The 11,008-nt window shown below is 58.6% G+C and overlaps 1 protein-coding gene across 9 annotated transcripts in view; it reads right to left on the bottom strand.

Annotated features, from left to right (window-relative positions):
• Positions 1 to 848: 848 nt before the first annotated feature.
• SLC37A1 (solute carrier family 37 member 1) overlaps positions 849 to 11,008 on the bottom strand; it is a 58,813-nt gene continuing 48,653 nt past the window's right edge. For 4 of the 9 annotated variants that reach the window (XR_006817997.1, XR_006817996.1, XR_006817998.1 and 1 more), the window contains 4 exons: positions 10,165 to 10,243; positions 5,268 to 5,365; positions 2,163 to 2,418; positions 849 to 1,752 (listed from right to left, as the gene is read on the bottom strand). Coding sequence is in view for 5 of the 9 variants with exons in the window: in XM_046001916.1 (XP_045857872.1) it covers positions 1,737 to 1,752; positions 2,163 to 2,227; positions 5,268 to 5,365; positions 10,165 to 10,243 (258 nt within the window). In the remaining 4 variants the exon portion in view is untranslated. The other 5 variants (XM_046001916.1, XM_046001917.1, XM_046001919.1 and 2 more) reach the window with 2 other exon arrangements.

Genomic DNA, 11,008 nt, shown 5'->3' with positions numbered 1-11,008 from the left:
GCCCTCTCTGTGTTGTCGATGCTGAAGCTGGAGCCCCGGCACATAGGCTGCGGGGTGAGCGGGACGCTGCCGGGGACACAGCGAACGTCGGTACTGGGCCAGGTGGGGCGGGTGCCTAAGCCCAGGACGGGGAAGGAAGGCAAAAAGGAGTGACCCAGCCTGTGGGCTCGAGGTGAACAGCAAACTCAACACGAGACAGAAGGAACCAGAGGGGCAGGGACCGCCGTGAGCGGGGCGAGCCCGGCATGAGGAATGGCACGGTGCACTCTGTGCTTACTGAAACCGCACTCCAGTTACCAGGGCAACTTTCCAGCGTGTAAGTGTAAGCTATTACACAGTGAGCCTGTCTGGGGAGGACAACGGCCCCCAGGAGAGTCCTCATCTCTCTGGTCCTTCTGCAGAGAGCCCGGTGGAGAGGCCTCCGTGGGGACGGCAGGGAACCGGACTGGATTTCCGCCGGTGGTGCTCTGTGCCGTGGCCCAGGCATGCAGACCGGGAAGGCGCCCGCTGCCTGTGCCTGGGGAGAGGCTCTGAGAGCCTGCCCCGCTCTGTGCAATTTCTGGTGCAGCCCTGTCCTCCCGTGCATTGAGGACAAATCTCGGAATGTCCCTTAAATTGCATGATTTTCAAAATAGCCCGACTCTGTTTGCCGGCGCCTGGGCTCACCCCGCTCCTGAGCAGGGTGGCCCCTGCTTTGCTGGAAACGGCCCCAGCTTCCAGCCGCAGAACTCGGGACGGTGTCCGACCCTGGAAAACAAGAACACGCAGCGTGTGGCGTTCTCTTTTGTTAACAGTGGAAACGGGAGCAGACGCAATCAACATTCTGTTTGAACTGTTTTTAAAAAAGACTATTTTATTTCAAAGAGCAGGTGAGTATTTACCTGGCAACAAGTGGGAAAGCAAGTGGCCAGAGGAGAGTCAGGTGATCTTCATAAATAAAAATGCCATGTATGTTTCTAAAACTTCTGGAACACATACCACATCTTCAATAAATAAACCCGCACTGGTGCTACGTCACTAGAGACAGTCCCGGGTGTCTGGGTGCCCGCCCGCCCCCCAGCCACGTCATCCCCGAGACCTGCAGGGACAGCAGCAGGGACAGCAGCAGTGGCAGCCTCGGAGCTCGGACCCCAGACGTGTCCGGGTGTCCCGGCCGGCACTCCCGGGGCCTCTGGTCGGCTTCACGGCTGCTTGCTTCCCGCCGGCTAGAGCTCGGGCCCGCAGAGCCGGAGGAGATGCCACGACGGTCCTCTGGGCGCTGGGACGGTTCTGAGTTCCGTCTTGGTGTCTGATCCAGGCGTCGGTTTCCTCTGTCGTCCCAGGGGCTGGGCTCTGCGCTGGCTGCATTCGGGCACCCGCTGCGGGATCTGGTCCCCACCAGCGCGGCGCTCACCCGCTCTCACACTCCGGACCGAGACACCTGAGAGAGCCCTGAGAGACCCCGGCTCCCGAGCACCCCCTCCCCCGCCGGTCCCGAGCAGCTGCCGGGTGCCCGCCGTGCGTCCCAGGCTCCACTGTGGACACGGCACTTCCCGCACCTCCTCGTAGCCGTCGTGAGTCCCATGGCTCGCCCGAAATAGGACCGGGACTTCTCAGGGTGGCTTTTGTGTCTTTTCCAGGTGTGTGTGCAAAACGCAAGGGTAAACCATTCTTTCCAACACAGGATCCTTTATTTGAACTTTTCCTTGACAGTGTGTGAAGGACTGGCCCAGCCTCCCTCCAGGGGACTCGAGGGGTCAGTGTTCCTTGAACCTGGAGGAGGAGAAAAGGGCAGCTGGTGACATGGCCACCGACGGTCGCAGGCCAGACGCTGCGTCCGGGCCGGACGTGCAAACCCTGCCGAGCCAGTTTCTCTCCCTCCCGCCAGGGTCTCCGAAGCCACGTGGAGGGGGCAGCCCCGGGGGCCAGAGGATGGAAGACAGGAGCGCGAGCAGGACACCCGCGGCGGGGACTCTCTCTGTCACAAAGCCGCAGCTCCCAGACAACAAAGAAGGCAATTCCCCTGACGTTTCTCCCAGATTCTGGGGAGGGAGGATGGCCACTGCCACCCCAACGTTGGGAAAAACGAGCGTGAATGAGACAAGCGAAGTCCGGGTCAGTGGGTGGGTTCAGCAGAGCGGCCTCGGACCTGCTGTTGGGAAGTCGGGGCGGGGCGCACTTACAGAACTTGGTCCCCGGCCGCGGACCCCGGGCAGCTCAGCTCCTTGTGCATGAGGCGGATCAGAAACTGCACCCAAACGAAGAGGAGAGGCGGTTACCACGGGGAAGGAGCCTGCGTCGGGAGAGGCGGCCCCCACGCCACCTGCCGGGCTGCCCGTGGGGACTCTGAGGCTCCTTCAGGACAGAAAAGACTCCGAGGCCCCCGGACGCCGCGCTCCTGGAGCTGAGGCTGCGAGGACGGAGTTCAGCCCACCGTTTCTGGGATGAATAACGTTTAAAATGAAATGAGTCCAATCGTAAGACACCCGAATCAGAAACGGAAGACAGATAAGGGGACCCACGATGGTGAAGACACTGGGTGGGGGTTGGGTCCTGGAGGGCCATGCAGGGGACCCTGAAAGCCCGGTGAGCATCTCCGGGGCCCCGGCACTGGGAGGCTGGCCAGGCCGTCTCTGGAACAGCCGCGTCTTATCGGGAAGCCTCTGGGGGAGCGCCTGGCTCTGCCGGGACCCTCGCCCGTGGCCTCCAGGGTGGCTGCGGGAATAAACCAGGGACAGCGCTGCGTCACCTGCCACCATTCCCTGAGCTCCCTCCCGCTCACAGGGCCGAGTCACTTTCCAGAGCCGGACTGACGGCAAAGCAGGACACCGGCGACCTAGCTTTGCTGTTGGCGGCCGTGGGCCTGGTCTTTCTGTGCGCCGGCAGCAGCCGCACAGGAGGGCCCCACGTGCAGGAAAACAGGCTCCTGGTTTTGGGGTCCCCGCCTCTTCCAAGGCGGCAGGTGCCCTTGGGCCCGGAGGGACGGCGGGCTGGGAGAGACCCAGCGCGAGCTGAAAACCCACGTGGCTCCGTGGGCCCCGGCTCAGGTTGGAGCTCTAGGGGGCAGGGACACGCTTCTCTCTGAGGCTTGAGTTTCCAGCAGGAGCTCGAAGTCCCTCGCACGCCACGAGACCAGGCCGAAGAGAACAGGTGTGTCCGCCACAGAGAAGCACGGGCCGGCTGCTCCCTTTGCCCCTCAAGCTGTGCGCGTGCGCTTGGAGTGGGAACGCAGGGAGCACGTCAGGCGCTCAGTACGGGGCTGGCGGTGACAGTGACGTTTCTGCTGGGCGAGCTGACCCTGGGCCCCCAGCTCGGCAGCAGCCACCTGCTCTGCGGGAGCTGGAACCTGACCGCGGCACGTGCCACCGAAGCCCTCGTGCGGAGGAGCCCCCGTTTACACGACGCAGATGGGGGGAGGGGAGGGGAGGGGAGAGTGAGGAAGACGGAGGGGAGGGGAGGGGAGGGCAGAGAAGGGAGGAAGACGACCGGTGCATCATGTGACATGAAACAGCGCAGACGAGGGCAATGACTCTGAAGGTCAAAGGTGACGAAGTGCCGTGTCTGCGGGTGACACAGCCGCCTGGAGCCCCCGTGACATGCGTCCGCGGGGGTAAGCCCACACATGTGACAGCACGGCCATCAGGGTCACGCTCCCCAGACAGCCCCGCAGGGCTCCCGGATGACCCCACCGGGTGACCTGCCCGGGCTGCCGAGCTTCTCAGCCTCACACGGGCGGGGTCCAGCAGACACGACTGATGCATCCCGCGTTCATGCCCACCCCCCACCGCCGGCCCCGCTGCGGGGCGGCTCGTCTCCTGACACCGCTCGTCTCGCCTGGCCGGCCCAGCTTCCCGCCGGTTATTTTCTGCCTGCGGGTATGTTCCCGTTCTCGTATCTGTCCTTCTGGAGCCGAGAGACGTCCGTCTGCACGCTCTGTGGCTGTCCGGCTGGCACCGTGGCCCCCTCCTGGTCTCGAGATCCTGCCCCGGGGGGCTCAGAGCAGACCACCCGTGTGTACTCCGTTCTGTGCGTGGTCTCCCTCCGACCGGGCCCCTGCCTCGCAGTCCAAGTTCCCCCTGGACTTGGCGCTGTCTGCTCCCCGAGCTCGCCGTCTGTGCCCACGGGCTCCGGCCCTCCCCGGACAGCTCTCGTGGTGTCTCGCCTGCTCACTGTATGTCCGTCTGGTCCTCGTCTTCTCAGACCCACGAGCCCGTGTTGCCGGTGAGCCGCCTGCTGGAGCCCAGCCCGGCTGGTCCAGCTGGTTTTCCTCCTGTCCTCTCCCTACGGGCACAAGCAGCGGTCCCCCCTTTACTGAGTGGGTGACTTGCCCGCGGCTCCAGCCGGGGCCTCGGTACTCGTCTATGCTGTCTCGACGCCGTGGGTCCTGTGGACACTCTGCCTCTCCTCGGGGCTGCTGGGCATCTAGAAGGGACGGATGTGCTCCGAGCATTGGCGAAGGAGAGTTTCCAGTCCTCAAACAGCTCCCTGATGGGAGTCTCACGGCCACCGAGCTGAAATGATCCGGGGACGCTGATGTAGCCAAACCCTCAGGCACCGACAGACACAAACACTCCGAGAAGCAGCGTCTTCAAACCAGCAGCCCCGAGTGGAAAGCCGGCACTGATTCTGTCTGAAGCCGCGAGCCCTGGAGTGAAAACTCAGAGCCTTCGTGCGACCGACGGAGCGGAGATTTCCAAATCCCCAACTTGCTCTTACTGGGATCCGTGGCAGGCGTTTTCCGGGGAAGCGAGCGGAGGCGCGGGGCTTCCGGGGGGGGACTCTCTGCCCGCCAGCCGCTGTCGGGGCGCGCTGCACACATCTGACTCAGGCCGGGTCCTGTCTGTCCTGCAGCACGCCCGAGTCTCGGTGCCTGTCCCGGCAGCCTCTGCTCCTCTTTCTCACCCCCCTGGGCGCTGGGAGTCGGGCTGCTTCCCACGGGGCTGCCGGACGTGGGAGCACTGGGGTGAGGGGGATCGCCGTGCGGGAGGTGGGTCTCGACCTGCCATCTCCTCCGGTCCCCTCGACAGTCCTGTCTCGGGGCGCCGTTTGATGCCCGTCTAGCCACCGTGGAAGCTCACAACAGCCGGTGGACGACAGGGCTGGGGTCCCAGGCCAGGGTGCCCCTGCTCTCCGCCTCCCTACCGTCCCGCCCGAAGCTGCACGGCAGGACGTGTGCTCCGACCACAGAGGCAGGCCTCGCATCACGAGCACAGGCCAAGCCTCCCGGAGGCCCGCAGCTCCCAGGGAGAAGCGTCCCCAGTGGGCGGTTGACAACCAGAGAGACTCACCAGTAAGGCGCAGGCGTCCGCGAACATCAGCATGTAGAACACGTTGTTCCACCCGGACGGGGACAGGAGCCCGGCCAGCAGAGGGCCCAGGGCCGCTCCTGGGAGGGGCAAACGGACACATGTGAGCCGCGTGAGGAAGACTCCGGAAGGCGTACCCAGGCCCCATGTGCACACAGCACGGTGCTCAGCACCTCCCCTTCCATGAATGAAAGACGCGTCAGAACCACAAGGGCCTTCTCCCTCTCAGGCTGCGTGGGGTGGGAAGCCCTCGAGCATGCCTTACGTTGGGGCATGGCTGGCACCACCGGTCTCTGGAAACAAATCTGGAAACTCGTATTGACCTGAAAACGTTCATTCTCTTGGTCCAACAATCCCGAAGAGAAACTACGGAAGAGCCCCGATCTGACCTGACGCACGATCTGACAGACGTAACTGCGTAACTGTGCAGCGAGGCAGGAGTAAGGTGCGGCCACCGCGCACTCCGACAGCAGGGAGCTGAGCGTACACCCCGGGGCTCCGTCTTTGGGGAATGCACACCGAATGCACAGCCCTTGGTGAAGGACGGCGTGTCTGTATTCTGCCCCCACGCGGCCCGGGCAAACACACGCATATGTGTGTTCTTACGTGTGCGCGTGCGTGTGTTACAAATGCGTGCGCACGCAGAGAAGGCGATGAAGCAGACGCAGGATACGGGAATTCTCTGCACCATTTCTGCAACTTCTATGTAAGTCTAAAATTATGTCAAAATGATTTCTGAGAGACTCTAAAAACGAAAGAAAGCAAATACTCCTCGAGACACCCAAGAGCGCAGCAGCAGTTTGGGTACTGACTGTCCGAAAAGCGACGGAATAGACTGCGACCCGGGGAACAGGCTGGTTACCGTTTCGGCCCGGTACGAAGTACGAAGGCTTTATAGCAAGTTACCGGGACGCCTGATCCCGAGAGGCAGCAGCACGAGGAGTATGGGGTCCTTCCCACTGTGCATCCACTAATGTCGCTCCAAGGGTTCACAGACAGCCCTTACTACTTTCTTACCTGAGAGGGGACCGCGTGTGTGTTAGGTCTCAGAGAAGCTTCCGGTAAACACGGTGGATTGCTCCCCTGTGCTCCCTTCTACACCTCCCAACACCAACATATGCCACAAATGAATTTAACAAATCACGAGCCCACGAAGAGAAGGGCGGATGAGAGAAGGCACCGTTCTTGGAGGATGGACTTTCAAGGGCACGACAAGGACACGGGCTCCAGTCTCCTTGCTCGGAGAGAGACGGCCTGAGGACTCCTTGCTCGTAGGCAGGCCCGTCCGCACACGCGAGGCAGGGGAGGGGGGAAGGCGAGGGCAGGGGGGCTGTGGGAGAGACTCTTTCATGAAGAATTATTGGATACGTCCCTCCACTCTCCAGATCCCAGGTTTCTCCTTCTCAGCATCCCTCCAGGGGCCACCGCCCTGCTTCACAAGAGAACAGCCCCTCAGCCTTTGGAGACTGCGAGCAGAGGCACTGGGCTCGGGGATTTGGGTGGGGATGGGGCAGCGACTGAGTCGGGGAAGCAGGGAAGGCCTGCACCTCCAGCAAGCAGCCCCCGCCCCACCCCGCAATGATGGGAGTGTTGTCCCAAGGCCCCGACCCCAGCAGGGGCTCTCCTCCTCCAGATTCCAGTGTGATCCCGTGACCGTGAAGACCAGCGGCTGACATGCCATCCCATGCACAAAGGGCTTCTAGGAAGAGCTTGGTGGCTCGGTCTTAAATACGAACCTAAGAAGGGCCGGCCAGATGCATCTGGGTCTGAGGAAAGCCCCAAATAAGCAGGGAGGAGGGCCACTTAGAGGAAACAAGCAAACTGGAGAGGCTAAAATGACCCCAAAACTGTACTACCCTCAGAAAATGGACAGAAAATCAAGTTGAACCATACGATATTCTCACGTTTATACCTGAAAACCAGTATCGGCAGGTCACACGGTTCAGTCTGACACATGCTGCGTCCAAGATCGGGGTGCGCGAGGCTCCCGCTCCCGCAGCGCTTGCGCCTGCCTTCCAACCAGGCACTGCACAACCGCTCCCACAGAGAGGGGTGGCGACCAGGGCTGTTCTGCCTTCAACCGCACAGTGATCAGAGAACACACCGTCAACGTTCGCAAGCACGTCCACGGAGTGGGTTCCGAGATGCGTGCACATCTCGGGCACACAGAAATATCTGGAAATTGGCCGTGAAGGAGACAGGAACCCCAGATGCGCACACTGACACCAGGCTCAACCACACTGTCTGGTCAAAGGGATAAGGAACCTTCCACACCGTGTCTGTGTGCGGCTGTCCAGGAAGTGGAAAAAGATGATTCTCGAGAAAGCTTTCTACATCGGTTACCTGTCAAAATCTCCAAAATCTCCAAAATCTCCAGACACTCAAGGTGGATGAGAACTAATCACTGATTGTCAAATAAAGGTATAAAACTGGAAAAAAAACCCCAAAAATGGGATGCGTGACAAGGCAGAACAACGCTAACGAATGTTAACACTGCGACAACCAAAGTCAAGTCAAGAACAGCTCTGAGAAAGCAGAGAAAAGAGAGAAAAACAGGAGAGAAGGAAAAAAGACAAAAAATGGAAGGATTCACCCAGAAAGGTTAACCTCTGACGAATCAGTTTTCCAAGAACTAAAACCAGACAGCAGTAGGGGAACCGTGTGCCCCGCAACAGAAGGGGGGGGCAACACTGGAGGCGGGAAGGACTTCAGGCTCTGCGTTAGTTAGACAGCAGCGGGCGTCCAGGAGTGGACGGCGGCTGTCTCTATCCAGCTACACACAGGGCCACGGGCGCCGCCAAGAGAAAATCCTCAGGGTCCTACACCGGTGCGGAAGGACAGCCCGGCTCAGGTGGAACTATGTGTTTGCCGAGCCCCCTGCGTCTGGCAAGACCTTGCTTTTACGGCGGTGAGACTGTCCTAGGTGCCCAGGTATCCCTCCTCATCTAGCTAGCCCTCTCTCTCGCAGCCCCCCTCCTGCGGGAGCCCGGGGCAACAGGTGACACCGGGATGCCCCCCGAGATGCTCCTGGGTAGCCGCGGGCACCACAGCAGCCGACCTCCCGAGCTTCAGCTGCCCACGTCTGGAGAGGGACCAGCGTAAGGACCGCAGGTGCCTGGTGCGGGGCAGGGTCCCTGACGGGGCAGTCACAGTGCAAGTGCTCCTGGCAGGAAGGCTCGAGAAAGGTCAAGAATGTTGATGTCAGCCTGCTAACTTGTCGGTAAGAACACGCTTGTCACTGGCTCGGTTCCCACCTGCCACTCTCTGAGTGAGTGACTTGCTCATTTTGCCACCTTTCTTTCCTCCAGAGGATGCCGCTGAACGCGCTTCAAGAACCATAACGAGGGGCGCCTGGGGGGCTCGGCTGGTTAAGTGTCCGAGTCGTGGTTTCGGCTCAGGTCATGATCTCATGGGTCATGGGATCGAGCCCCACACTGGGCTCCCTGCTCAGCGGGGAGTCTGCTTCTCCCTCTGTCCCCCACCGTGCCCTCTCTCTAATAAATAAATAAGTGAATCTTAAAAAAGAAAAAAAAAGAGCCTCTTTAAGATAAAAAAGAACCACAGCAAGGCCGGTAACGCCAGACTCTTGTACGCCTGGGGACCTGCGATTGTTCCTGCCGTTTGCACTTGGTTAAGATTCCGTCCATCTTGAACGGGAGGGATAAACAGGGACCAGCGGCCCACAGCCCCAGTTTGCCGGCGGCTGACTTTGGTGAAAACCTGAGCACGCTTCTCTCACATGGAGGGAAAGTTCTCGCAGCCAGTTCCGTGCCCGTCCTCCCTCTGCAGCCAGCTGACCCGCGGACACACGCCTCCACGCCCACGGCCCCCAGATCCACGCACACTTCGGATCTGTTCATGTTTGTAAAAGGCCGAACATGGGGACCCTGTCCTCTCCCTCCCACCCACGGTCCTCCCCCCATGCCGCGCACTCCTACCGTCTGCGTGCGTGCCGTGGTTTGGTCGTAGCAAACATCGGTTTTTCACAGTACCAACTGATAAGACCTCTTTTTTCATGATCTAAACTCGTCGATAACAATGATCTGAACTCTGCGGCAACTGCATTCATCAAACTGCCCTTGGCTGGTTTTTATAATAAATTATTAACGTGAATCAGCAACTCTGCTGGAAAACTGAACCTTAAGTGACTATGAGTCCTGTATGAGTCCTGTAATTGTTAGTAAACCACTGAGTGTGTGTGAGTAGCGCATTTGTGACCCGAGAGATGTTTCCCGTTTTGCCAAGTTAGATTTTATATACGTATTGTGTATTAGGATTAAATTTTGAATTAAGTTCCCTCTGTCAGATCAACTAAGAAGGGGACCTCCTGTAAACCTTTGCTGACGTTTCCTTCCCTGCGTCCGCAGAGGACCGTCGTGCCGCACTGCTCTCTCTTCCGCTCTGCCCTAAGACTCTGATGCCCAAATCCTGTAACAACCTTTGGGTTTTTAAATTACGGTGTTCCACTCATTTGTAGACAAAAAAAGATACTTTTATTAGCACGATGATACCATCTAACTGAACAAATCTTTGATTCTTGAAAAATAATCTCTTTTTTTGTATTTTACTTATTTGTTTTGAAAGTAAAGTTTATGCCCAATGTTGGACTTGAACTCACAACCCTGAGATCAAAAGTGGCATGTTCTACCTAAGAAGCCAGCCAGGTGCCCCAATAATCATCTTTCTTTTAGAATAAGCATTGTAACAATAGCGTAAAGAGTGTTTCATGCAGTTTAAAAAAAAAAAAAAGGCCAGCCCACCCTAATACTACCAAAACATCTGGAATCCTTGGCCTCTGGTTAATCGGGATGTGACAAGGCGGACAGTGTGGTTCCCCCCACGACCACGATGAACTCTTAGAGCTAAAACACCCACGCACCTACAGAGCCGGTCCCGTCGATGATGGCGGTCACGGTGGCGAGGGCGTGCGAGTTTCCCTTGAGACTTTTGTGCGTGCCCTAGGAGAGAGGGGACAGCAAACGTGAGGCACATCCCAGCAGCCTCAGCGAGAAACAAGCCCCCACCTTCTTACGGCAACTTGCCTGAACAACTTAGCAAAGCAGCTCAAAACCTGGGGTGTTTCCCATCAGAAAATTTAAACTTTACTCCATTCCAACTTACTTTGGAAAGATACATGAAGTTTAAGGGTTTTCAACAGTAAAACCTCCTCAGACATCTCTGTCCAAACATATTCTGGTTGAAAGAACGCTCATAACTTTCCTTAAGCAAATATTTACTCAGCACACCCCACCAGCCAATGTGGAAGACAGACACACGGACACCATTCGTCCTCATCCCTGAGCAACACCAGCCTTAATGCCCACTTCCCCGTTCCTGCCAGGGGCTTTCTCTGACATGTGCTGGATGGCTCTGCACCACCTAAACGCCCACCCGGTTCTCAGCAAATGCCTGGGGAAGGGGGAGGCGGGCAGGACCCCAGAAGCCAATGTGGGGAGTCACCGGATCCTAAATAACAGGCCCGCAGGAGCGCTGGCTTTCAGAAAGCAAGACGGAGAGACGGGAGAAAGCAGCATAAACGGAAGCCGATAAAGGAAAAATTAATTGGGAGAAATGGTGCCCAGATGCCTAAAACCACACACATAAACCCGAGACAGTAAGTACAGGTGCCTGTGTGTCCACAGAAGTATACAAAATAAAGCACACACACGAAGCGCTAACAAGCCGTAATCCACGTTTGATGGAGTTGGGAGTCCCTCCTCTGT

This window comes from Meles meles, chromosome 4 (genome assembly GCF_922984935.1).
Source record: "Meles meles chromosome 4, mMelMel3.1 paternal haplotype, whole genome shotgun sequence".
NCBI lineage: Eukaryota > Metazoa > Chordata > Mammalia > Carnivora > Mustelidae > Meles > Meles meles.
This window is presented reverse-complemented; position numbering and strand designations above follow the sequence as displayed.